The sequence below is a fragment of the Tachyglossus aculeatus genome, chromosome 1 (genome assembly GCF_015852505.1).
Source record: "Tachyglossus aculeatus isolate mTacAcu1 chromosome 1, mTacAcu1.pri, whole genome shotgun sequence".
NCBI lineage: Eukaryota > Metazoa > Chordata > Mammalia > Monotremata > Tachyglossidae > Tachyglossus > Tachyglossus aculeatus.
Genome location: NC_052066.1, coordinates 146,881,609 through 146,907,919, shown reverse-complemented (window position 1 = coordinate 146,907,919; position 26,311 = coordinate 146,881,609). Strand labels below are relative to the sequence as shown.

At 44.3% G+C, this 26,311-nt stretch overlaps 1 protein-coding gene across 1 annotated transcript in view; it reads left to right on the top strand.

Moving 5' to 3' along the window:
* Positions 1-26,311, top strand: part of TECPR2 (tectonin beta-propeller repeat containing 2) — a 105,868-nt gene that overhangs the window by 52,637 nt on the left and 26,920 nt on the right. The window contains exons 13-17 of the mRNA XM_038743292.1: positions 1,252-1,393; positions 5,149-5,389; positions 6,330-6,419; positions 7,920-8,153; positions 21,934-22,082. Coding sequence (XP_038599220.1) covers positions 1,252-1,393; positions 5,149-5,389; positions 6,330-6,419; positions 7,920-8,153; positions 21,934-22,082 — 856 coding nt within the window. The remainder of the gene's footprint in view (positions 1-1,251; positions 1,394-5,148; positions 5,390-6,329; positions 6,420-7,919; positions 8,154-21,933; positions 22,083-26,311) is intronic.

Below are 26,311 nucleotides of genomic sequence, written 5' to 3'. Positions count from 1 at the left end.
CATCTTACCTCCTTCCCTTCCCCACAGCACCTGTATATATGTATATATGGTTGTACATATTTATTACTCTATTTTACTTGTACATATCTATCCTATTTATTTTATTTTGTTGGTATGTTTGGTTTTGTTCTCTGTCTCCCCCTTTCAGACTGTGAGCCCACTGTTGGGTAGGGACTGTCTCTATGTGTTGCCAATTTGTACTTCCCAAGCACTTAGTACAGTGCTCTGCACATAGTAAGCGCTCAATAAATACGATTGATGATGATGATTTTGGGGACTGTGGCTTGAATAGAAGAAAGTGTTCTACCATGACTGACTTATTTTACCCATCTTACCTCCTTCCCTTCCATCATCATCATCAATCGTATTTATTGAGCGCTTACTATGTGCAGAGCACTGTACTAAGCGCTTGGGAAGTACAAATTGGCAACATATAGAGACAGTCCCTACCCAACAGTGGGCTCACAGTCGAAAAAACTAAAATCCTAAAATCCCTTCCCCACAGCACCTGTATATATGTATATATGTTTGTACTTATTTATTACTCTATTTTACCTGTACATATCTATTCTATTTATTTTATTTTGTTAGTATGTTTGGTTTTGTTCTCTGTCTCCCCCTTTTAGACTGTGAGCCCACTGTTGGGTAGGGACTGTCTCTATATGTTGCCAACTTGTACTTCCCAAGCGCTTAGTACAGTGCTCTGCACACAGTAAGCGCTCAGTAAATACAATTGATTGATTGATTATTTTACATATATATAAAAAATATATATACATAGATACATTTTACATATATATATGTAAAATAAGTGTGTATATATACACACACAAATGTACATATAAAGCTTTGTTAAGGTCTCAAAGCATGGAATTTGTAGTGCTGTCGGGCCAAATGTTTTACACTGTATTTTGGTCATCGGTTTAGGGGGAATGGACTAGATGGAGACTGTAATGTACCCTCCCAAGCGCTTAGTACAATGTTCTGCACACAGTAAGCACTAATTAAAACTGACGATGAGATGATGGGATATTCAGGTGAGACTTAAGGTGTTGGGGTTGTGGGTTTTCAGTCTACTTCTCCATGTTCGCTAATTTGCATTTGGATTGAATTCAGGATCCCCACCATATGGTAATGTAGCTATCCCCTCCTAGCCCCAATTTTACAGTGTAAAAGAAGGTTTGATTGTGTGACTGTTGGGCGGTCAAATATATGATCTCACCGCTACCGTCTTTCTTTTGGTTTTGGCAGTGAAAGGCAAGCTTTAGAACCAGTGTGCATAACTCTGGGTGACCAACAGACCATATGGGCTCTGGACGTCCATGGCAACTTGTGGTTCCGGACTGGTGTTGTTCCAAAGAAACCTCAAGGAGATGATGACCATTGGTGGCAAGTAGGCATTCAGCCATCCGAAAGGGCCGCCGGGTCACGTGGCTTCTTCTTCCCCATCCCAGCTCCTTTTTACTTTATTTTTTGAAGGGACTGAAGAGGTTGAGAACTAAATAGGTAGCACTCAGAATCACTGTTTTAAAGACTTGCAGAATGATATCCTCATGAATGCTTTAAGAACATCATGACATTTCTAAACATTTCTAGACAGTCTTCTAGACCGCGAGCCTGCTGTTGGGTAGGGACCGTCTCTATATGTTGCCAACTTGTACTTCCCAAGCGCTTAGTACAGTGCTCTGCATGCAGTAAGTGCTCAATGAATGCGATTGAATGAATGAATGAATTTGCATGTGACCTTCGGCAAGTCACTTAACTTCTCTGTGCCTCAAATCCCTCATCTGCAAAATGGGGATTCAATACCTGTTCTCCCTCCTACTTAGACTGAGAGACCTGATGATCTTGGATCTACCCTGCACTTAGTACAGTGCGTAGCACTTAATATGTCCCCTCTAGATGGTAAGCTCCCTCTTTAGACTGTAAGCTCATTGAGGGCAGAGAGTGTGTCTGTTTATTGTTGAATTGTACTCTCCCATGTGCTTAGTAATAGTAAAAATAATTATGGTATTTGTTAAGTGCTTACAATGTGCCAGACACTGTACTAGCTCTGGGATGTATTTGTTAAGCGCTTACAATGTGCCAGACACTGTACTAGCTCTGGGATGAATACACACAAATTGGGTTGGATATAGTCTTTGTCCCACATGGGGCTCACAGTCTTAATCCCCATTTTATAGATGAGGTAACTGAGGCACAGAGAAGTTAAGTGACTTGCCCAGGGCCGCACAGCAGACAAGTGGCAGAGCAGGGATTACAACCCATGACCTTCTGATTCCCAGGTCCATGCTCTATCCACTACGCTTTGCTCTGCACACAGTAAGAGCTCAATAAATGCTATTGAAAGAATGAATGAATGCTTAACAAATATTATCACCATCATCATTTTCGTCATTGCACATGAACTTCCAGCGCGCTCTTAGTTAAATAAAACAATCACTTTTCAAGTTAGAAACTGTAGCACCAGCTAAATAAACTTGGAGGCCTGGTTTTGAAGACCTGTTTCACGAACTTATTAAATTTTGAGAAAATGTGTGTGAAAACAGACTGCTAATAAGGTCATTGAGTAAACACAATTCCAGGAAAAAGAGGTTTACGTGCCCTCCGCTACTCCCCAACCCCAGCCGTTTCCTCTTGCCCCCCTCCCACCCCAGGATTGCTTCCAGGAATGTTATACCTGAAGGAATTGTCATATGACCTGTTCTTAGATCATGTGGCTTTCTGAAGGTTCATCTCAGATGGGCCTTGTCATCAAAGCATAGGAAGAGTTCTTTCTCACTTATTCCACAATCTGCAAAGTCGGGATTTGTGAAATAAAATGATTGTGTCGTGAGACTCCTGGAAACTCTGAGTTCCAGGGTTAGCAATGGCTCCTCCAATTGCCAATCTCTTAGATACACTGAGTTTCCTGAAGCCTGACGGACTGAAATTCTTCCAAATGAAAATGGGGAAACCTGGGTGCCCTTTAATGATGACTAAAGACTAAGCTGAATCCCAAGAGGAAAAAGTTTTCCCTTTGTCCTTGACTGCTATCTTTTGGTAGATGACTAAAACCTTCCAGCAATGAAACTTACCTTCTCATTTGGAATAGTAGTATCTTGACCATGGCATGTTCAGTTTTGTCATCCTTATTTGACTTGCAAGTGGTTCTGGTTTTAAAAAAATGTATTATGCCAAAAAAAGTCGTGAAAAAGTACAACCATTGTGGCTTTTTGGCTTTTTTTTAAATGGTATTTGTTGAGCAGTTACTATGTGCCGGTCACTGAACTAAGTACAGGGTAGGTACAAGCTTATCAGATTTGACATAGTTCCCGTCCCACATGGGGCTCACAGTCTTAATCCCCACTTTACAGATGAGGTAACTGAGGCACAGTAAAGTGAAGTGCAGTGACTTGCCCAAGGTCACACAGCAGACAAGTGGCAGAGCCAATATTAGGAACCGGGTCCTTCTGACTCTTAGACCTGTGCTGTATCCACTAGGCCATGCTGCTCCTACTGTTTTCTCCTGAATGGGATGGAAAGATAAGCATCTGTCATTTAAATATTGAACCAAGTTTCAGAATTCAAATTAAAATAATTGTGGATAAGAACCATCCCTTTTACACTCCTGAACCTTTCATTCATTCTATCATTGAATCACTCATTGGTATTTATTGAGGGTTTCTGTGCGCAAAGCTTGTGAAAGTGCAATATGACAACAGCGACAATCCCTGCCCACATCGAGCTCACAGTCTAGGGGGTAGGAGACAGACATCAGTATAAATAAATAAAATTACAGATATATACTTAAGTGCTGTGGGCCTGAGGAAGGGATAAGAACCATCCCTTTTACACTCCTGAACCTTTCATTCATTCTATCATTGAATCACTCATTGGTATTTATTGAGGGTTTCTGTGCGCAAAGCTTGTGAAAGTACAATATGACAATAAACAACAACAATCCCTGCTCACATCGAGCTCACAGTCTAGAGGGTAGGAGACAGACATCAGTATAAATAAATAAAATTACAGGTATATACTTCAGTGCTGTGGGCCTGAGGAAGGGATAAGAACCATCCCTTTTACACTCCTGAACCTTTCATTCATTCTATCATTGAATCACTCATTGGTATTTATTGAGGGTTTCTGTGCGCAAAGCTTGTGAAAGTACAATGTGACAATAAACAACAACAATCCCTGCCCACATCGAGCTCACAGTCTGGAGGGTAGGAGACAGACATCAGTATAAATAAATAAAATTACAGGTATATACTTCAGTGCTGTGGGCCTGAGGAAGGGATAAGAACCATCCCTTTTACACTCCTGAACCTTTCATTCATTCTATCATTGAATCACTCATTGGCATTTATTGAGGGTTTCTGTGCACAAAGCCTGTGAAAGTGCAATATGACAATAAACAGCGACAGTCCCTGCCCACATCAAGCTCACAGTCTAGAGGGTAGGAGACAGACATCAGTATAAATAAATAAAATTACAGATATATACTTAAGTGCTGTGGGCCCGAGGAAGGGATAAGAACCATCCCTTTTACACTCCTGAACCTTTCATTCATTCTATCATTGAATCACTCATTGGTATTTATTGAGGGTTTCTGTGCGCAAAGCTTGTGAAAGTACAATAGGACAATAAACAACGACAATCCCTGCCCACATCGAGCTCACAGTCTAGAGGGTAGGAGACAGACATCAGTATAAATAAATAAAATTGCAGGTATATACGTAAGTGCTGTGGGCCTGGTAGTGGGAGGTGGGGGAGAGCAAAGAGAGCAAGTCAGGGTGACACAGAAGGGAGTGGGAGATGAGGAAAAGTGGAATTTATTCTGGGAAGTCCTCTAGAGGAGTTGTGCCTCCAGTAAGGCTTTGAATGAGGGGAGAGTAATTGTCTGCCGGATTTGAGGAGGGAGGGCATTCCAGGCTAGAGGTGGGATGTGGGCCAGGGTTTGGTGACGAGACAGGTGAGATCGGGGCCCAGTGAGAAAGTTAACAGAAGAGGAGCGAAGTGCTTAGGAGAGTACAGTACAGCAGAGTTAATAGACACGTTTCCTGCCCACAGTGAGCTTACCGTCTAGAGGATATTTCCTTGCCCACTATTGCTTTGTAAGTGAACTGACGGTAGCCATGGTGGGGATCGTGTTGCTTTCTCCAGGTGAGCATTACCGATTACGTGGTGTTCGACCAGTGCAGCCTGTTCCAGACGATAATCCACGCCACCCACACGGTAGCAACAGCAGCCCAAGCTCCGGTGGAGAAGGTGGCCGACAGACTCCGAATGGCCTTTTGGTCCCAGCAGCTTCAGTGTCAGCCAAGCCTCCTGGGTGTCAACAACAGTGGGGTTTGGATCTCATCCGGCAAGAACGAGTTCCATGTTTCTAAAGGAAGCCTAATAGGTGAGTGGCCGACGTGTGTTACTCCAGGGCAGTTTTAATGGATGTTCTGCGTGGGGGAACGAAACGGGGAGAGGGAGAAGTTACCTGTGGAAAAGAAGCTTCAAAGATTTGTTTCGATGCCCAAGTGCACTGTCTGATCTTCATTCATTCGGTCATATTTATTCAACGCTTACTGTGTACAGAGCACTGTACTAAGCGCTTGGAAAGTACAATATAGCAAATAAAGGGAGACAATCCCTGCCCATAACAGGCTCAATTAGATTATTACTGCTCTGAGCAACAGTGGCTTGAATTTGTATGGCATTACTAATGGCCAGTGGGTCGTGGATGATGGATTCTTGCAGGGAAAAGTCAAGGGTGTTAAAATAGAAGGTCCAGCTCTAATCACGGCTCTGGATAGGGTGGGCATCCGTGACGCTCTTCATCTAGCCACCATTTAATGCTGCTGCCAGTAACTGAGTATTAGATCGACAGACCATTGGTCTTAGGTTCTTGAGTTTGAATGTGAAGAGTCTTTTGGTTATGTCTGCACAACACAAATAAAATAGATGATTGAGCCGTTTTCCAGTTGCTTGTATTTCATGTTCCTGATGCCAGTGGATCTTTTGAGCCCCAAAGTAGAATTGTTCGTCAGCAGCATCAGTAGTATTTTTTAAGCACCCACTGTGTACAGAACACTGGACTAAGCACTTAGGAAGGCATAAAAGAGTTAGTAGATATGATCCCGACCCTCAAGGAGCTCTCAATCTAGTGGGGGGAAGCAGACGCTGCAATAATTTACAAAGAGGAGGAAGGAGGGACAGGGTCGAAATATGGGATCTAAGTAAAAATCTAAATGATTCATAGTTTAACTTAAAAAATTGGGTGGGGAGTGGGGGGGTGGTCAGTTTTGCCAGAGATAGTCTGCCCAGTAATCAGTTGACCTTTTCATTCTTTTCAGGAACATACTGGAATAATGTTGTTCCTCGTGGTACTGCTTCTGCCACAAAATGGGCTTTCGTCTTAGCTTCAGCTGCGCCTACTAAAGAAGGTTGGTGAATCCTTGTTGGGCGAGAAAACGATGGCACAAGTTGGCAGCAGAATGGAGTCAGATCCACCTGTTAAGTGCTTGAGGCCTGTTTGACATGCATGTTGGGTCTCGCTGAGCAGACCAGCCAGACTTGGAAACAGGCTGGACAGTTCTGCGCCTTACGTTACTGGCAGTCAGCCAGGCCAAGGATGAGATGCTGCCCCTTGTTAAGCTCCCTTGGCTGGCCCCTCAAGTGGCTTGGCTAGGGTTTTTTAAAATTATTATTTAAATAGTAATTAATAATAATAATAATGACATTTATTAAGTGCTTACTATGTGCAAAGCACTGTTCTAAGCGCTGGGGAGGTTACAAGGTGATCAGGTTGTCCCACCGGGGGCTCACAGTCTTAACCCCATTTTACAGATGAGGGAACTGAGGCCCAGAGAAGTTAAGTGACTTGCCCAAAGTCACACAGCTGACAAGTGGCAGAGCCGGGATTTGAACCCGTGACCTCTGACTCCAAAGCCCATGCTCTTTTCACTGAGCCTCTTTGCCAGGTACTGTAATAATGATAATCATGGTATTTAAGTGCTTACTATGTGCCAGGCACTGTACTAAGAGCCGAGTCCTGGGGTAGATACAAGCTAAGCCACGTCCCGCATTGGACTCACAGTATCAGTCTCCATTTTACAGATGAGGTAATTGAGGCACAGAGAAGTCCGGTGACTTGCCCAAGGTCACACAGAGGCAAGTGGCAAAACTGGGGTTAGAAACCAGGTCCTTCTGATTTTCAGGCCCATGCTCTATCCACTCGGTCACATTGCTTCTCATGGTTGTGGAAAAAAAAAGTCAGGGACGAAGGAAGCCCAAACTGGTTGAGAGCTAGTGCCGTTGGTTGGCAGGATGTAATAATAATAATAATGATGGCATTTGTTAAGCGCTTACTATGTGCAAAGCACTGTTCTAAGCGCGGATGTAGGTGCAGGGAGAATTGGAATATAGAAAGTAGTGAGGGGATACTTCTTTTGTTTTACTGTGGATGAAAAGGTAATCCTAAACAGGCTGAATAATGAATTTTCCTCAGGCAGCAAAGCTCCGCTTCAGGGCTGTCCAAATCATGACGAAGGCTTTAAAGTTACAGTAAGATAATACTGTCTTTTCAGCCCACGTCGTATCCTTTTTTCAGAAGCATTTCTGGTGCCCCGTTTTACTAGCTGGTGAGCATGTTTCCTTCTGTCGTGTTGCTGCAAACTGGCTTCTCATCTGGGCCACCCCAGCCTGTCTTTCAATATGTGGCAGCACAATGAGATTTAGAAGGAAGGTTGCAAGAACCCAGTTTCCTGGCTCCCGACCACCCCCCCCCCCCCCCCCCCCCCCCGCCCCCAGCACTATTCCCAAAGTCAGGTTACTCCTCCAAAATCGGGGCAAAGGGCAAAAGCGATTGTTTCCTCCTGCATCTAGGGTGAATGAATCTGTTGTGAAGAGTGGCTTAACAATGGGCCCGGGTCCTTTTCCCACAGGAAGCTTTCTGTGGCTGTGCCAGAGCAGCAAGGATCTCTTCTGCATAAGTGACCAGAATCCACAATTCCGGCCATCGACCGTGCAGCTCCCCCCCGACGTGGAAATGGTGGCTTATTCTGCCTGCCAAGACGCGATCTGGGGCTTAGATAGCCTGGGGCAGGTTTTCATCAGAACCCTCTCGAAAAGCTGCCCAACGGGGATGCACTGGACGAGACTGGATCTCTCCCAGCTAGGTACGACCTCTTCATTTTTCTCGGTTCCAGCTTTGTAGAGTTGTTTATATCCTCAGTTTTACCTTAATCGCCACAAAGCAGCGTATTGTAGTGGATAGAGCGGAGCACGGGCGTCAGAAGATCTGGGTTCTAATCCCAGCTCCACTGCATGTCTGCTGTGTGACTTGGGACGAGTCCAATCATTCATTCATTCATTCATTCATTCAATCATATTTATTGAGTGCTTACTTTGTGCAGAGCACTGTACTAAGCACTTGGGAAGTACAAGTCGGCAATATATAGAGACAGTCCCTACCCAATAACGGGCTCACAGTCTAGAAGGGGGAGACAGACAACAAAGCAAAACATGTAGACCGGTGTCAAAATCGTCAGAACAAACAGAATTAAAGCTGTATGCTCTGGGACTCAGTTTCCTCGTCTGTAAAATGGGGATTCAATACCTGACCTCTCTGTTACTTAGACTGTGAGCCCCATGTGGGATGGAGGGCTGTGTCCGACCCGATTAACTTCTGTCTATCCCAGCGTTTATGATGGTGGTTGATACATAGTAAGCACTTAAATAGTATTACTGATCATCATAATATGAGAGAGGAAAATGTACTTTTAGATTTCTAAAATTGTATAAGTTTATATTTTACCCTCAGATATTTGCCTTGTCTTGTAGCCTTTAATTTTGTTTCCCACTGAGTCCATCTAAATCCCCTGCAGGAGTTTGTAAAAATTATTGTTGTTCTCCCCTTGTGTCACTTTGTTTTGAACTTCCCTAGTGCTTAGGGCAGAGCATCACACCAAATGGGTCCTCACAGTAAATATTACTATTACGGGAAGCAGCATGGCCTGGGGAAAGAGCCCAGGCCTGGAGTCAGAGGACCTAGGTTCTAATTTCGGCCACTTATTTGCTGGGTGACCACGGGCAAGTCACTTAACTTTGGTGTACCTCAGTTCCCTGATCTGTGGAATGGGGATTCAGTGCCTGCACTTAGACTGTGAGCCCCGTGTGGGACCTGATTGTCCTGTATCTGCCCTAGCTCTTGGCACGGTGCTTGACGCACAGTAAGCTCTTAACATATTAGAATTGTTGTTATTCTCTAGTCTGTAAGCTCCTTGTGGGTGGGGAATGTGTCACCAACTCTGCTATAGCGTCCTCTCCCGAGCGCTTAGTACAGTGCTCTGCACACAGCAGGCACTCAGTAAATACGACTGATCGATTGATAGTTTTTACAGACTAAACAGAAATGTATTAGGGGATTACGTACTAATCCAGGAAGTGGCATGTTGGCTTGGTAGCCAGTACTCCTGCCTCCGAGCACAGGAAGTGGTTTTGGAGTACGAAGAGTAAAATAAACGTTATCAGCACTGACCGGGCCCCTCCAACATGCATGGGAAGATAGAGGGGAAGTCAGAGACCAAATCCCAGCCCTCAAGGAGCTTATGATCTAATAGATACGATGAAAGAATCCCTCACCCCTTTGTGAACACAATAAGTACAACAGTGTCATTCCACAAAGAGAGACTAACCCGTTTCAGTAGGTAAATCTTACTTTTTTGAACTCTTTAAAACAGGATTTTCATCTGTGTAAGATGTCCCACCTAAGGGCAAGATGCATTAGCTCTGCAATGTTGGAAAAACTGTTTGGCGTGATGTTAGATTTCAATTTTCCAGGCAGTAGAGTCTTAATCATGCTATAGCTCTCAGACTTTGTCAACAAAGAGACTCTCTGGTAGCTGTAAGCTCCTTGAGGGCAGGGGTCATGTCTATGTACTCAGTTGTCTTGTCCTCCCCCATTCGCTTAGTACAGTGCTTTGCACATAGTAAGCGCTTAACAAATACCATTATCATTATCATTGTTACAGTGCTCTGTTCAGAGCAAGCTCTCAATAAATGCCATTGATTATTAGGCAAAGTTGGGCTTGGTGAGAAGTGATAGTTTGGGTAGAGCTGGAGAGAAATCGGTCCATTTGGCTTGGACAGCTGAGGCTGTCTTGTAGTGCTCTGGTGATGGCCACATTAATCATTCATCTTGAAAGACGGCATTTAAAATGCCTGGCAGACTGACCTGAGATTTTTGCAACTGGTAATAGTATTTCATTGTGGGCAGGGAACGTGTCTAACCAGCTCTGTTGTATTGTCCTCTCCCAAGTGCGTAGTGCAATGCTTTGTCTACAGTAAGCACTCAGTAAATACGATTGGTATTTGTTGAGTGTCCACTCGGAGCAATGCACTGTACTAAGGTCTCGGGAAGTACAGAACCGAAGAAGGGACACTTTCCCTGACCACAGGGACCTTACACTCCATTTGGGGAGTCAAACATAAAAGTATTAGCAGGTAATCAGAGTAATTAAATATACAGTGAAATAGTGGGTTTGTATGAGCTGGGAGCTTATCCGGGGAAGACTTGTTGGATGAGGTGGGAAGTTAGGAGGGCATTGAGTGTGGGGAGAGCTGTGGCGTGTTGGATTTGGGGAGCAGGGGGGATTCCACGGTTGGGAAATGGCACGGGCAAGGGGACAAAGGTAGGAGAGGTAAAAGCAAGGTAAATTTAGAGGTACAATAAGAGGCTGAGCCAGGGAGTAGCAAGTGGAGCGAAAAGATATATAAAATGAGGACAAGTTGGTTGAGAGTCTTCAGACTCATTCAACTAAACCTCATTGCTTAGCTTAGAGGTTAAGTGGGGGACAGTCTTATTAGACTCTACTGTTGCTAGAGTGAACTGAGCATCATGTTTTGAGAGTGAGGTTACAGATGTAATTGCTGGGTTTTTTAAATGGTATTTGATAAGTGTGTCAGACACTTTTAAGCACTAGAGTAGATTCAAGTGAGTTAAGTTGGACACAGTCCCTGTCCCTCATGGAGCTCACAGTTTAAATAGGAGGGAGAACAGTAGAACTAAGGTATGGAGTAGTGGCTTGCCCAAGGCCACACAGCAAGTATTTGGGAGAACCAGCATTAGAATAATAATAATGACAGTAATTATGTTACTTGTTAAACGCTGGCTGGGTGCCAAGCACCGTCCTAAGCACTGGGGTAGAAACAAGTTAATCAGGTTGGACACAATCCCTGTCCCTCACGGGGCTCACACTCTTAACCCCCATTTTACAGATGGCATAACTGAGGCCCAAAGAGGTGAAGGGACTTGCCCAGGGTCACACAGCTGACAAGTGGCAGAGCCGAGATTAAAATACAGGTCCTTCTGACGCCCAGGCCTGGGCTCTATACACATCCTAGCTCTTTCCACTAGGCCACCCTCTTTCTCTGTTGAACTAGATAATCAGTTAACAAACAAATTCAGTGCAAGAGTATCAGATTTAAAGGGGAGTTACCTATTTCCTGAATAAGTGGTCCTGAAAAAATGCCTTATTTTATACAAATCCTTTTTTTAAAAAAATTGAACTCAAACAAGGAAGAAATATATTATGGTTGGTCTGATGTCGTTAGGTTGGAACTTGTGACTGTGCCAGCTACGGTTTAGGAGCGAGCCCCCAAGCTATCTGCATTGGGTTTCCCGAGTTGATCTCAAGTTTTTCTGCTGTGCCTCATATGCCAGTGTGGTGGTCTGGGTCTAATGTTAAAGTTGTTGAGGGACCCCATTTTGATTTCTGACTACTAGCAAGCTAAATTCCCCAACTCCACCCAAAATCTCAAAATCTGAGACAACTAGGGTGTTCTGTGTTTTGAGGAGACCGATTCCACTCTGCCTGAAATTTTGTTCTTCAACCTTCTTGAAAGGGCTACGTGGAGGGATTAACATTTCATAACGTTCATGAAGTGGTAGGTATTCGGGTCCACAGATAAATATAGCTGTATAAGAGTGTGGAAAAAGAACCCGTTCCTTGCCTTCTAGGAGCCTATGGTCTAATAATCATGACATTTCAATGCTTACTTTGTGCCAAGTACTATATTAAGCGCTGAAGTAGGTACAGTATCAGCAGTCCCTGTCCCAAATGGACTCACAGTCTAAATAGGAGGGAGAAGCCCCATTTGACAGATGAGGAAATAGACCCGCTCAAGGTCATACAGCAGACAAGAGCTGGGACTAGAACTCTGGTCTTCTGAACATCCAGGCCCGTGTTCTGTCCACTCGGCCACGCTGATTCTACTACAGATTTCAGTGCCATATAAAATGCAACTGCCATCCTGTCTTGCAGCTATCCTATAAGTAGCAAGAGGAATCCCCTGCCAGAGCCAGCCCTTTGACCACTTCAGTATTTGCATTATCTACTGTACAGGAAAAGCAAGTGTCAGGTTTCTGGGTAATCCCTGCACTTGGAAGACCTCAACTCTGAAAGGAAAAGACTGAAAAATGCAAAGATGGTGAAATCATCATCATCATCATCAATCGTATTTATTGAGCGCTTACTGTGTGCAGAGCACTGTACTAAGCGCTTGGGAAGTACAAGTTGGCAACATCTAGAGACAGTCCCTACCCAACAGTGTGCTCACAGTCAAAAAGGAGAAGACAGAGAACGTTGGAGAAATGGAAAGAGTAGAAGAAAGCAGGAGGATGGGAAGAGCTTCCTGGGTCTACCCTCCTATCTCAAAAGGCATAGTGCCCTAGGAATAAGATTCCCCAGAAACCACTTTTCATCCAGACCTGGTGCGGGGGGTGAGAGGGGAAAACCTCAACTACCCTGGGTTGCAGAGTTGCCAACCATCTGTAAATTCCCAGATAGCCCATAAAAATAACCTGCGTGGTCTAATGGAAAGAGATGGGCCTAGAAGTGAGAGGACTGGGTTCTCATCCCTGCTCTGCCACTTGCCTGCCGTGTGACCTGGCACAAGTCACTTAACTTCTCTGTGCCTCAGTTTCCTCAACTGTAAACTGGGGATTAAATACCCATTCTCCCTCCCTACACACTCTTAGACTATGAGCCCCATGTGGGATTATAATGTATCTCCCCCAGCCCTTAATAAATGCTTAACAAATATTATTATTGGTAAAAACATTGGTAAGTCATAGTAATAATAATAATAATGGCATTTATTAGGCACTTACTATATGCAAAGCACTGTTTTAAGTGCTGGGGAGGTTACAAGGCGATCAGGTTGTCCCATGGGGGGCTCACAGTCTTCACTCCCATTTTACAGATGAGGCACAGAGAAGTGAAGTGACTTGCCCAAAGTCACACAGCTGACAGTTGGCGGAGCCGGGATTTGAACCCATGACCTCTGACTCCAAAGCCCGGGCTCTTTCCACTGAGCCATGCTGCTTCTATGGCCATGGCCACTGCTGCTTCACCTCCCTCTCGATTTATATACAGATAAGTGTATATGTTTAATGATATTTGTTAAAGGGGCTCACAGTCTTAATTCCCATTGTACAGATGAGGGTACTGAGGCAAGTTCGGGGACTTGTCCAAGGCCACACTGCAGTCAAGTGGCCGAGCCGACATTGGAACCCAGGTCCTTCCGACTTCCAGGGCTGTGCTGTACCCAGTAGGCCGCTCCGCTTCTCATTTTTAACCCAGCAGGTGCCTGGGAGCCGGGCTCGGGCCAGGACTCTGTTCTGCCTGACTGACGCTGTGGGGCAGAACATGGGTAGGGACTGTCTCTATGTGTTGCCAATTTGTACTTCCCAAGCGCTTAGTACAGTGCTCTGCACGTAGTATGCGCTCAATAAATACGATTGATTGATTGATTGATTGGACTGTGGGGATCTAGATTCAAATTACTGGGGTGTGGAAGGAGAGAGGGAAAATCAACCTCACCTGTTTCTCCATATACCCGCTCCTTGAATGCCTGGATCCTGTTTCCAGGTTTAGGTCAGTGGTTCCATTTCATTGGCTTTTCCCAACCTAGCCGTCTCAGGGGGACAGATCAACCTGAGTGACTTCCACCTTTCTCTCCTTTCTGATGGTTCCCAGCTTGTCCCACCCATGTCCTTCGGGAGCGGCCCCTTTTCCCACAGGGGCACCGACCCCAGATCAAGGCCTGAGCTGGAAGGGGATGTCTCCCCTCCGCTCCTCTTCCTTGTATCTATCTATATCTATTCTATTTATTTTATTTTGCTAATATGTTTTGTTTTGTTCTCTGTCTCCCCCTTCTAGACTGTAAGCCCACTGTTGGGTAAGGACCAGCTCTATACGTTGCCAACTTGTACTTCCCAAGCGCTTAGTACAATGCTCTGCACACAGTAAGCGCTCAATAAATACAATTGATTGATTGTGTTCCGTTTGTAAAACTTTTCCTCGGCAACTCGTGACCCGGCTGAGATGGAACTGTGCTTGGCACCCCTCCCGCAGGGCATGTTTGCTTTCCGTTCCTTTCGCTTGTATTCCTCCCACCATCATGTACACTAACGCACACACAATCTCAGGGAATACAAACCCCTCCCCTGCACACGCTCTCACAATCGATCTCCCCTTGATATTTCCCCTTTGAGGAAGGGCTGCCAATAGAAGTGGCTACCTCGGAAAGTGCTGAGTTGGGATATTTCCGATCTCTGTGGGAGACCTTGTGGGAAGATCCATTGAGCCAGCTTATCTTTTATTATGGTGTTTGTTCAATGCTTATTGTCTGTCAAACACTGTTTTAAGAGCGGGGGTAGATGCAATTAGGTGGACACAACTCCCAAGTTCTCCCCCACCCACCTGTTCTACTTGCTCACCTGCTTCTACTCTCTGTCTGCTTCCTCCAACCACTCAAGAGGGCTGCTCTTGGATCCTACCTCACCCAAGAAGCGCTTAGTACAGTGCTGTGCACACAGTAAGCGCTCAATAAATGTGATCGATGAAGAAGTGCTCAAAGAGAGCTGGGTGGGGAGGCCCACAGGTCCCTGACTGTTCCTGGAAGTAGGTCAGAAGCCCTTAGGGGCCTTTGGTATGATTATAGGGTGTCCTGTGTAGTGGAAGACGCAGACCGGGTTTTAGTGGGGTTCACTCTCTCGATCACCCTAAGTCAGTCGGCTCCTTTCGGTTTTGAACACGCTCAATTATTCTTATCTAGCAGACCCTACGGCTTATGCTGTGCTACCAATAATGCTGACCGAGCAGTCCCCTCCATCGCCGCAGTTTTATGCCTTTTGGATTTTAACTCTTTGTACAGAAGCAGTAAAATTCAGTGTTGCTGGAACACTCTGTAGGAGAGCACGTGCCTCTGACCATCATTTGATTTTCTCTTTTTGGATTTTGATTCAGTTTTTGCCACCGTAGACATCAGAAGTGCGTCTGGGACATCTGTTTTTTATAGTCTGATCTCAGGGATGTAAGCTTGCTGTGGACGGGGAAGGTGTCTGCCAACTCTGCTGTATCATTTTCTCCCAAGTGCTTAGCACAGTAAGCACACAGTAAGCACCCAATAAATACCACTGATGATGATGACAATGAGAGGTTTGTGAGGCCCAATGTAGTTTATGTGTAGTGTAGGCTTGGGACTAGTAGCATCAGGTGGAGATTTAATTTCCCGCCTGTGATCATCAATTGTATTTATTGAGCGCTTACTATGTGCAGAGCACTGATGATGATAATGAGAGGTTTGTGAGGCCCAACATAGTTTATGTGTATTGTAGGCTTGGGACTAGGATCAGCACCAGGTGGAGATTTAATTTCCTGCCTCTCTATAATAATAATAATAATAATAATAATAATAATAATAATAATTGGCATTTGTTAAGTGCTTACTATGTGCAAAGCACTGTTCTAAGCGCTGGGGAGGATACAGGGTGATCAGGTTGCCCCACGTGGGGTTCACAGTCTTCATCCCCATTTTACAGATGAGGTAACTGAGGCTCAGAGAAGTTAAGTGACTTGCCCAAGATCACACAGCAGACATGTGGTGGAGCCGGGATTCGAACCCATGACCTCTGACTCCAGAGCTCAGGCTCTTTCCACTGAGCCATGCTGCTTCTCTAGATAGAAGCTGGACAGCCTGTGGGGAGGCTGGGCTGATAAAAGGAACAAAACCCTAAGTCTTTCATAAAATCGTACTTGCTGCAAGGTGGAGATTCACTGGAAAGGAAAGCCTTGGAGGAGAGCCATTCTGCTGCTAAAGAATTTATGAAAGTCTGGGAAACGTTTAAAGTACTGGCTCAATTAGCTGGAATGCCGTATTGGTATTGATTAAAACAATAACATGAAAACATTGCAAGGCATTGGGTACATTTTCAAAGAGTCCAGTTGCCAAAGTAATTTCATTTTAGCCAGCGACTCTCCTTAAAGTTGATTGTGGATACTTGAGCCTTCTCAAAAAGATGTAAAAATCAAGCGACTTAAAAATAGATACAAATGGGTACAATTAAAACATCATAAACTCTGGATTAAAATGCAACCTGAAAAAGCATTGTTAAGTGCAATTTCCCCTCCAGCTAGTGGAAACGTCATGTTTCTGCTACGACACTCTGTCGTGGATAGCATTCTCCTTTTTACTTGCAGGCAACCTTGCAGGGAAGTGCTCAGATCCCAGAGGGGCTAGGATGCCTGATTGTTAATTGTTTCTCTTCTGGTTTGAGGGAAAAAATAGCATACGCCCGGATGCTTGTAAATAGTATCAAGAAGTCCTGAGTAGGTGATATGCGATGCCATGTTTGACTGCGTGAATACGTATTAGGGTCAAAATGTTTTAACAGCTGGGACATCATGTGACAAGACCTTTGCTGTCAGACCTCCTTGGTGGTGCAGGTTTCAAAGGGACCTTAAATTGTTCGGAGACTTTAGCGAAATGTCAAACTGGGAACTTACTTAAGAGCTTCTGGATTTATTCCCTCCTCCCCACCCCCTGAATATTACTTAGAGTTGTAAATTAATAGACATAACTTTCCTCTGCTTTCTTTATATTTATATATATTATATTTCTTTATATTTATGCCAATAACATTTTGATATTCCGGGGAAGAAAGAAATCTTAAATTCAGTCAGTCGAATTGAGCACCTACTGGGTGCAGAGCACTGTAGTAAGCGCTCGGGAGAGTGCAGTATAATGATAAACATATTCTCTCTACCTACAACAAGCTTAAAGTCTAATGACTTGTCATTAGAATTAAATTTAGAAAATTCTGAAATTAAAGGAAAGCTTTTTAACAGTGGTCTCCTCTGTCCATGGACTGATTTTTGGAATTTTTGAACAGATTTGCCGAAAGTTTTGTGTGGGCTGAGAAGAGGCATCAAAGATAGGGTGTCTTCTTTTCTCTTGCAGAGAGATGCTTGTATAGTTTCATTCCAATGCAAATGAATACTGTTTAACATTTATATGTGGTCTAGTGAGAAGAGCATGAGCCAAGGTGTCAGGAGATAATAATAAAAATTAAATAATTATTAAAAATAATTATTAAAAATAATTATTAAAATATATTTAATTTTAAATAATCATTTAAATATTTATTCATTTAATTAAATTTAATTATTTAATTAAATAATTATTTAAATAATTAAAAATAATAATTATGATACTTGTTAAAGTGCTTACTATGTACCAAGCCCTGTTCTAAGGTCTGGGATAGATAAAAGTTAATCAGTTTGGACCCAGTCCCTGTCCCACGTAGGGCTCACACTCTTAATCCCCATTTCACAGATGAGGGAACTGAGGCCCAGAGAAATGACTTTCCCAAGGTCACACAGCAGACATGCGGTGGAGCCAGGATTAGAACCCAGGTCCTTCCAACTCCCAGACCCGTGCTCTGCCCCCTAAGCTACACAGCTTCTCAGTGTAATCTAATTCTGACTCCGCCACTTGCCTGCTTTGTGACCTTGGGCAAGTCACTTAATTGCTCTGTGCCTCAGTTTCCTCATCTATAAAATGGGGATAAAATGCCTGTTCTCCCGCCATCTGTTACTGAAAGCCCATTGTAGAACAAGGCTTGTGTCCAATCTGATTGAATTTTAGCTTCACCTGTGCTTAGTACAGTGCTTGACACATACTGCTTAACAAAGTCAGTCGATGACATTCATTCAGTGGTATTTTTTGAGTGCTTACTGTGCTCAGAGCACTGTACTGACCACTTGAGAGAGCACAGTGTAACAGAGTTGGAAGACACATTTCTTGCCCATAAGGAGTTTGCAAGTCTAGAAAGGGTCAATACAAATACATTCCACAATTATCATTATTATTATTATTATTATATTACTACCACTACTACTAATAATAAAATAATGAATATCGTACATATGTATATGATCTTTGCACTTAGAGCAGTTAACAGAGGAGAAATTAATAAGTTTTTGCTTTTGAATGACACACTTAAAATACTAATGTTAGAAGAAACGGGCGAGTGAGATACAGTAGTATAGGTAGGCCGTATTTATTTTTTATGCTGCATTGTGGGGTATAAAAGTTGAATATTGTAGAAACCATGTTATTACCTACAGATGAAGCCTTTTTTTTTCCCCCTCAGAACATCTGGAATTACAGTTGAAATGTTTGGTATTTGTAGTTGCTAAATGGAGAGAAGATAAAATGAAGAGCTATCCCATTGCCCTTTTTCACGTGTTTACTTCATAGTAAAGAAATACAAGTTGTCTCAGAAGATGCAATCTGAAGGCAGAGCATCTTGTTTACTTCATATTAAATGAATCCAACTTGTATCGAAGTATTCAATCTGAAGGCAAAGCATCTTGTTTACTTCATATCAAGTACGTGCAGCTTGTATCGAAGTATTCAAGCTGAAGGCAGAACATCTTGTCAGAATGACACATGGCTGTAGCGCAGGAGTGATCAACCTTGAAATGCTGACCTGACTGTTCTATTGAAAACCTCTGGGATTTGCTGGGAACTCTGGAATGTTGCTTCGCCTCTCCTGATGTGTATTTTTAGACTTAACATTAGGATTCTGGAAGTGCGATCGAGCAGTTGAGTCTAGGCCGTCTTAAACAACCCCAGGCCCAAGATAAACGTTGCCAAAAAATAAGTTGTTTTATGTTTGAGGTACGCTGCCTCCTTCCGAAGGGACTAAGTTCATTTCACTTAGCAATATTTATTTGAATAGCCAACACTGGAAGTCTGGTTATTTTATTCAGACTCCGTTAAACTGTAAACAAAGCAAAGCAAGCCAACTGTAAAATGGGGATACTAGTTCTCCCTCCTACTTAGACTGTGAGCCCCGTGCAGGCCAAGGACTGTGTCCAACCAAATTAACTTGTACCTACCCCAGTGCTTAGAATAGTGTTTGACACGTAGTAACCACTTAACAAATACCATAATGGGGAAAAAAAAACCAGGGAAGAAAACAATTAGTAAATGTCAGTGAAAGAGAAATTATGTTTAGAGGTTGGAGGGGGTTTGTCTCCATAAGGCACACACGTGGTAGCAGTACATTGAGCCCCATGCAGGCCAAGGACTGTGTCCAACCAAATTAACTTGTACCTACCCCAGTGCTTAGAATAGTGTTTGACACGTAGTAACCACTTAACAAATACCATAATGGGGAAAAAAAAAAACCAGGGAGGAAAACAATTAGTAAATGTCAGTGAAAGAGAAATTATGTTTAGAGGTTGGAGGGGGTTTGTCTCCATAAGGCACACACGTGGTAGCAGTACGTTGATCTTTAGGCCGGTGGTGCTTTTGTAGTATTAATGTCATGCCTGTGTGCATGATAACTATGGTTCAAGTGCAAGAATCCAGAGGAGGGTGTTTGTGCAGGCTTGTCAGCTGTTAACACTCGGGACCGGCAACGAGCACAAAATATCCCAGGGCTGAGGTCGTTCCCTCGTGGATGCATATGTGCCAAGCTTGACCCGAAAGGGCAGAGTCACAAAACAGTGCTGCAGAGCAAAGAGCACTGAAATTTTGAACGGGACAAACTTTTTTTCCCATTTTTCAGCAGTTCAAAAAAAAAAAGGACAGTATTTGCTCTTCTAACCCTCTTTGAGAAGATGTGATTTAAAAAGACTTTACCTCCTTAAAAGGTTTTTCATTTCAAATGTAGTCCCTCTGAATTTGAGCAAAGTGGAATGTGCAATAAAAATGGGAAAAATCACTCAGTCAGGGGTAATGTATGGAGTGTTCACTGTGTGCAGAGTACTGTACTGAGTACTTGTTAGAGAACACTGTAACAGAGTTGGTAATCAAGTTCCCTGCCCACAAGGAACTTTCAGTCCGGAGAAAGCACGTTTTCATCATCAATCGTATTCATTGAGCGCTTACTGTGTGCAGAGCACTGTACTAAGCGCTTGGGAAGTACAAATTGGCAACCTATAGAGACAGTCCCTACCCAACAGTGGGGCTCACAGTCTAAAAGACTGCACGTTGTGTGCAGTTGTGGTGGTTTCTGTCACTTACATAATGCCCTATTAATCTTTGGTTCAAGGAATTATTGCCCCTAAAGTGATGCTAATATGAGGGTCATGAAGCTATTGCCTCTAGGGTGAAGCTAACCACTTACTTGGATGCTGGACACAGTTCCCTAAAGTAGAAGTACAGACATCTCCTACCAGCACCAGGCCAGTACAAAAGCATTTTCTACATATTATTTGGTATTTTCAGATGTGTTGCTATCCAGGCACCAAACAATTTAGCTTTATGACTGTCAGTCAGAAGCATTTACTAAGTGCTTACGGTGCACCAACACGAAGCTGGTGGGAGGAATACACACTATTATTTCAAACGTAGTGCTTATCCCTCAATAGGCTCCCACCCTAGAGAGGGTAAGGAATGGAGGGGAGAAAAAGTAACTGGTTTATAGCAAAACAAAATTTCAAAGCAGTAATAGAGAAGCAACATGGCTTAGTGGATAGAGCACAGGCTGGGAGTCAGAAGGACCTGGGTTCTAATCCTGGCTCTGCCACTTGTCTGCTGTTTGACCTCGGGCAAGTCACTTTAATTCTCTGTGCTCAGTTACCTCGTCTGTAAAATAGGGATGAAGGCTGTGGGACCTGGGCTTTGTCTAACCTGTTTACCTTGTGTCTACCCCAGTGCTTTGAACAGTGCTTGAGCAGCGTGGCTCAGTGGGAAGAGCCCGGGCTTTGGAGTCGGAGGTCATGGGTTCAAATCCCGGCTCCGCCAGCTGTCAGCTGTGTGACTTTGGGCAAGTCATTTAACTTCTCTGTGCCTCAGTTACCTCATCTGTAAAATGGGGATTAAAATTGTGAGCCCCCTGTGGGACAACCTGATCACCTTGTAACCTCCCCAGCACTTAGAACAGTGCTTTGCACATAGTAAGCACTTAACAAATGCCATCATTATTATTATAATTATTATAAGTACGTAATAAATATCATCATTATTAAGAGGTTCGCTGTTGTTGTTGTTCTCATCACTGTTCCAGTTCAGCGTGGCCTAGTGGCAAGAGCACGGCCATGGGAGTCAGAGGTCGTGGGTTCTAATCCTGGCTCCGCCAGCTGTCTGCTGTGTGACCTTGGGCAAGTCACTTCTCTGTGCCTCAGTTCCCTCATCTGTAAAATGGGGATTGAGACCGTGAGCCCCATGTGGGACATCCTGATTACCTTGTGTCTACCCCGGTGCTGAGAACAGTGCTCGGCACATAGGAAGCGCTTAACAAATGCCATCGTCATCATCCTGTCAAAATTTCAACAACCTCTCCAACATTTTAAATGTTTTGTTAATGTCCTCTCCCTTTGAACCCAAAACTTAGATGGAGGTGGGCCTCTGGGTAAGGTGGTGGTGGTGGTAGTAGTTGTAGAAATGGCATTTATTAAAGGCCTACCGTGTTTAGAGGACTGTACTAAGGGGAGGAAATACACAAATGGGAATTAGACACAGTCCCTGATGGGCTTCTTCCTGAAAGTTTGGTTTTCGTTTTCCCTGGGAGGCATGAAACAAAAACTCTTGTTTTTTTTTAACAAGAGGAAATTTTTGGGGCCTGGCCATATTAACAAGTGCCGTGTCTGTCGGTAGGAGCCATAAAACTGACGAGTTTGGCCTGTGGAAACCAGCACATCTGGGCCTGTGATTCGAACGGTGGCATCTACTTCCGAGTGGGCACCCAACCCCTCAACCCGAGCTTGATGCTTCCTGCGTGGATAACGATAGAGTCTCCAGTTCAGGTAAGAGGAGTGGGGCGAGGCGCAAACGTGCCGTTCAGAATGGATTTTTATTACTCTCCTCCTCAAATCCCTTCCCTCCCATTTTCACTCCAGTCCGGCCTTTGTTGCCGATGACTTTCGGACGTTCAGGGAGTCTCCCTCCATGGTGAAGAGAGGTGCAGCCCAGCTCCTTGTGGGGGGCAAATCCATTGTCGAGCCTTTCCCCAGATTTGTCAGTTCGTAAACTATCACAATGGCTGGGGGCAGTTTTTCTTGGGGTTTTGTGGTTTTTTTTGGTCCCACACTCCGCTCTCTCTGGGCAGTTTCACCCCCTTCTGAAAGGGTGAGGTGTCATGGACTCATTCATTGGTGCTTATCGACCTAATAGGCTTTGTTGCTGTGGTAAGTGTGTTGCCGAGTCAGACCTCACATTTTAAAATGTAGTTGGTGTTTGGTGACCTGCTAATCCTCATTTATGGAGGCACTTGGAGAACCTGTGCGTTGCTGTGTGCCAAGTTGCTATACAGCCAGCCTAACGTGAATCATCAGTACTGGAGCCAGGCTGGCCAGAGAAAATCCTGGAACTCGGAGGCGGGGGAAGCCAAGTGTCAGGCAATAAAATGCTTTTTGGAATGTTCATTCCGGATTCACACTTTTTCCAGGGTAATGTTCTCGCTGAGGAAAAGATTTTGCCTGGCTTTTTAAAAAAAAACCCAACAAAACCCCCCCCCACAAATGTTACTTTTTAAAAGTTCGAAATATTGAGGTCATATAGCCCATGATTACCTCGTTGTCTTCTGTGTGGCTGTGCCACATTGCTGTTTTCTTGGCAAACCTAACAGTGAGTCCTTTTGGAGCTGGGTACAGACGGGGCCCGGACCAGGGGCTCTGAATCGAGGAGGCCGGGTGGAACTGGCACAGAGTCAGGTTGTAGTTCACGTGTCTCCTGTGGGGATAGGATGGGGTGTGATGCCGCTGGCGTGTTCCACGTATGGTGGTACTAGTTTACACATAATAATAATAATAATAATAATGGCATTTATTAAGCGCTTACTATGTGCAAAGCACTGTTCTAAGCGCTGTACAGTGATCCCTAGGGTCACAGAGACAGCCGCTTGCAACACCCATCAGGGCAATTGTATGAGGAAGTAGTAGCCCACTTGTATTATAGTAATAATAATTACTAGACTGTGAGCCCACTGTTGGGTAGGGACTGTCTCTGTATGTTGCCAACTTGTACTTCCCAAGCGCTTAGTACAGTGCTCTGCACACAGTAAGCGCTCAATAAAAACGATTGATTGATGAATAATTGTGGTAGTTGGTAATCACTTACAACATGCCAATCTCTGTTCTAAGCGCTGGGGTAGATGCAAGGTAATGGAGTTGGACACAGTCCCTGTCCCATGTGGGATTCACAGTCTCAATCCTGATTTTACAGATGAGGTGAATGAGGCCCAGACGAGTGTAGCGACCTGCCCAAGGTCACACAGCAGGCAAGTGGCAGAACGGGTTAGAACCCAGGTCCTCTGACTCTGAGGCCTGTACTTGAGAAGCAGCATGGCTAAGAGAAGCAGCGTGGCTAAGAGAATCAATCAATCAATCATATTTATTGAGCGCTTACTGTGTGCAGAGCACTGTACTAAGTGCTTGGGAAGTACAAGTTGGCAACACATAGAGATAGTCCCTACCCAACAGTGGGCTCACAGCCTAGAAGAGAAGCAACGTGGCTCGGTGGAAAGAGCCCAGGCTTGGGACCCAGAAGTCGTGGGTTCTAATGCCGGCTCTGCCGCTTATCAGCTGTGTGACTTTGAGCAAGTCACTTCACTTCTCTGTGCCTCAGTGACCTCATCTGTAAAATGGGGATTAAGACTGTGAGCCCCACGTGGGACAACCTGATCACCTTGTATCCACCCCAGTGCTTAGAACAGTGCTTTGTTAACAAATGCCATCATTATTATTATTATTATTATTATTATTGTTACTTTATCCAATAGGCCACACTGCTTCCCTGAACTTGAAACTGGAAGACTGAGAAGAATATTTGCAAGCTGTTGAATTTTTTTTTAATGGTTTTTGTTAAGCATTTACTACATACCAGGCACTGTTCTAAGTGCTGGGGTGGATACAGGGTAATCAGGTTGTACACAGTTCATGTCCCACATGGGGCTCACTGACTTCACCCCCATTTTGCAGGTGAGGTAGCTGAATCAGAAGGACCGAGGTTCTAACACAGTAAGCGCTCAGTGAATACGATCGAACAATACCGCCTCTGCCTCTTGTCTGTTGTGTGACCTTGGTCAAGTCACTTCACTTCTCTGTGCCTCAGTTACCTCATCTGTTAAAAGGGGATGAAGACTTTGAGCCCCATGTGGGACAGGGACTGTGTCCCACCTGATTGCTTTGTATCTACCCCAGAGCTGGAATATAATAAGCACTTAACAAATACCATAAAAAAAAGACAGTAGTTGATTAAAGCAGCTATCTCAAGGCATAAGTCAGGGAAGGCCTCTTGGAGGAGATCTGTCTTTAATAAGGCTTTGAAGCAGGGGAGAGTAATTGTCTGCCAGCTAATGAGGAGGGAGGGCATTCCAGGCCAGAGGAAGGATGTGGGCAAGAGCTCAGTGGCGAGATAGATGAAATTGAGGTACAGTGAGAAGGTTACCATTAGAGCAGTGAAGTGGGTGCATTGGGTTGTAGTAGGAGAGTAGTGAGGTGAGGTACCTGTATATATGTATATATGTTTGTACATATTTATTACTCTATTTATTTATTTATTTATTTTACTTGTACATAGCTATTCTATTTATTTTGTTTTGTTAGTATGTTTGGTTTTGTTCTCTGTCTCCCCCTTTGAGACTGTGAGCCCACTGTTGGGTAGGGACCGTCTCTATTTGTTGCCAATTTGTACTGCCCAAGCGCTTAGTACAGTGCTCTGCACATAGTAAGCGCTCAATAAATACGATTGATGATGATGATGATGGTAGGAGTGGGCCAGGTGATTGAGCGTTTTAAAGCCAGTGGTGAGGAGTTTCCATTTGATGCGGAGGTGGATGGGCAACCACTGGAGGTTCTTGAGGATTGGGGTGATGTCCTGAACATCTTTGTAGAAAAATGATTTGGGCAGCAGAGAGAAGTGTGGACTGGAGTGGGGAGAGGCAGGAGGCTGGGAGGTCAGCAAGGAGGCTGATACAGTAATCAAGGCGGGATAGGGTAAGTGATTGGATTAAGTGGTATCAGTTTGGATGGAGAGGAAAGGGCGGATTTTAGCGATGTCGTGAAGGTGGAACCGATAGGATTGAATATGTGGGTTGAATGAGAGAGGAGTCAAGGATAATGCCAAGGGTACGGGCTTGAGAGACAGGAAGGAGGGTGGTGCTGCCTGCAGTAAGGGGAAAGTCAGGAGGAGTGGCACCTGTCTGAATAGGGACTTGGGATGACAGCACAGTAACTTCTGAGCCATTGAGAGAGAGAGTGGAGAAATCATCTAGGTTCAGAACTGCAAACTGTTGGACAAAATAGGAAGTGGGAGTGTAGCATTGGCAAATCTCTCCCTGCCTCAGGGCAGCCAACAGACTGAAACTAGCCCGTTCAGAATACAGTGCCTTCCAACCAATAGATCCTGGTTACAGGCTGATTTAGAGTGGCCCAAGAATACCTGTGTTTTTTCCCTTCAAGCAGTTCCTTTTGGTCAAGATTCGGCATGGAGTTTGTTATTTTCTGCTAGCCATAAGGAACATTTATGAGGTGTTCACTGCGTGCAGGATCTCACATTAGGTAGTGTGGAGTGTGGAGCATTGAGTAATAGGTGGGGAAGGGATGTATGTGTGTGTGTCTTTTCATTCACGTTCCTTTGGGAAAAGGCCAAAATGGTTCTAGGCTACCATAAGAGAGGGAAAGTAGCAGAGGAGAGCAGCAGTGTGTGAGTTTGGGAATGACCCTGGCTCTCCTGGACCCATTCCCCAACAGAAGGCTGCCGAGGTGCCTGTTGTGTTAATCTGTCAATCAATCAATGGTGTTTATTGAGTGCTTACTATGTGCAGAGGACTGTGCTAAGCGCTGGGGAGATTACACTACAATGGAATTAGCTGACATGTTCCCTAGTTTTCAATCTACTCATGGGCCAGTCTCCTTTCCTCTCACTTTCTATAAGTGAGTGGTGGAAGCAGCGTGGCATAGTGGAGAGAGAACAGGCCTGAGAGTCGGAAAGTCATGGGCTCTAATCCCAACTCCATCACTTGTCCACTGTGTGA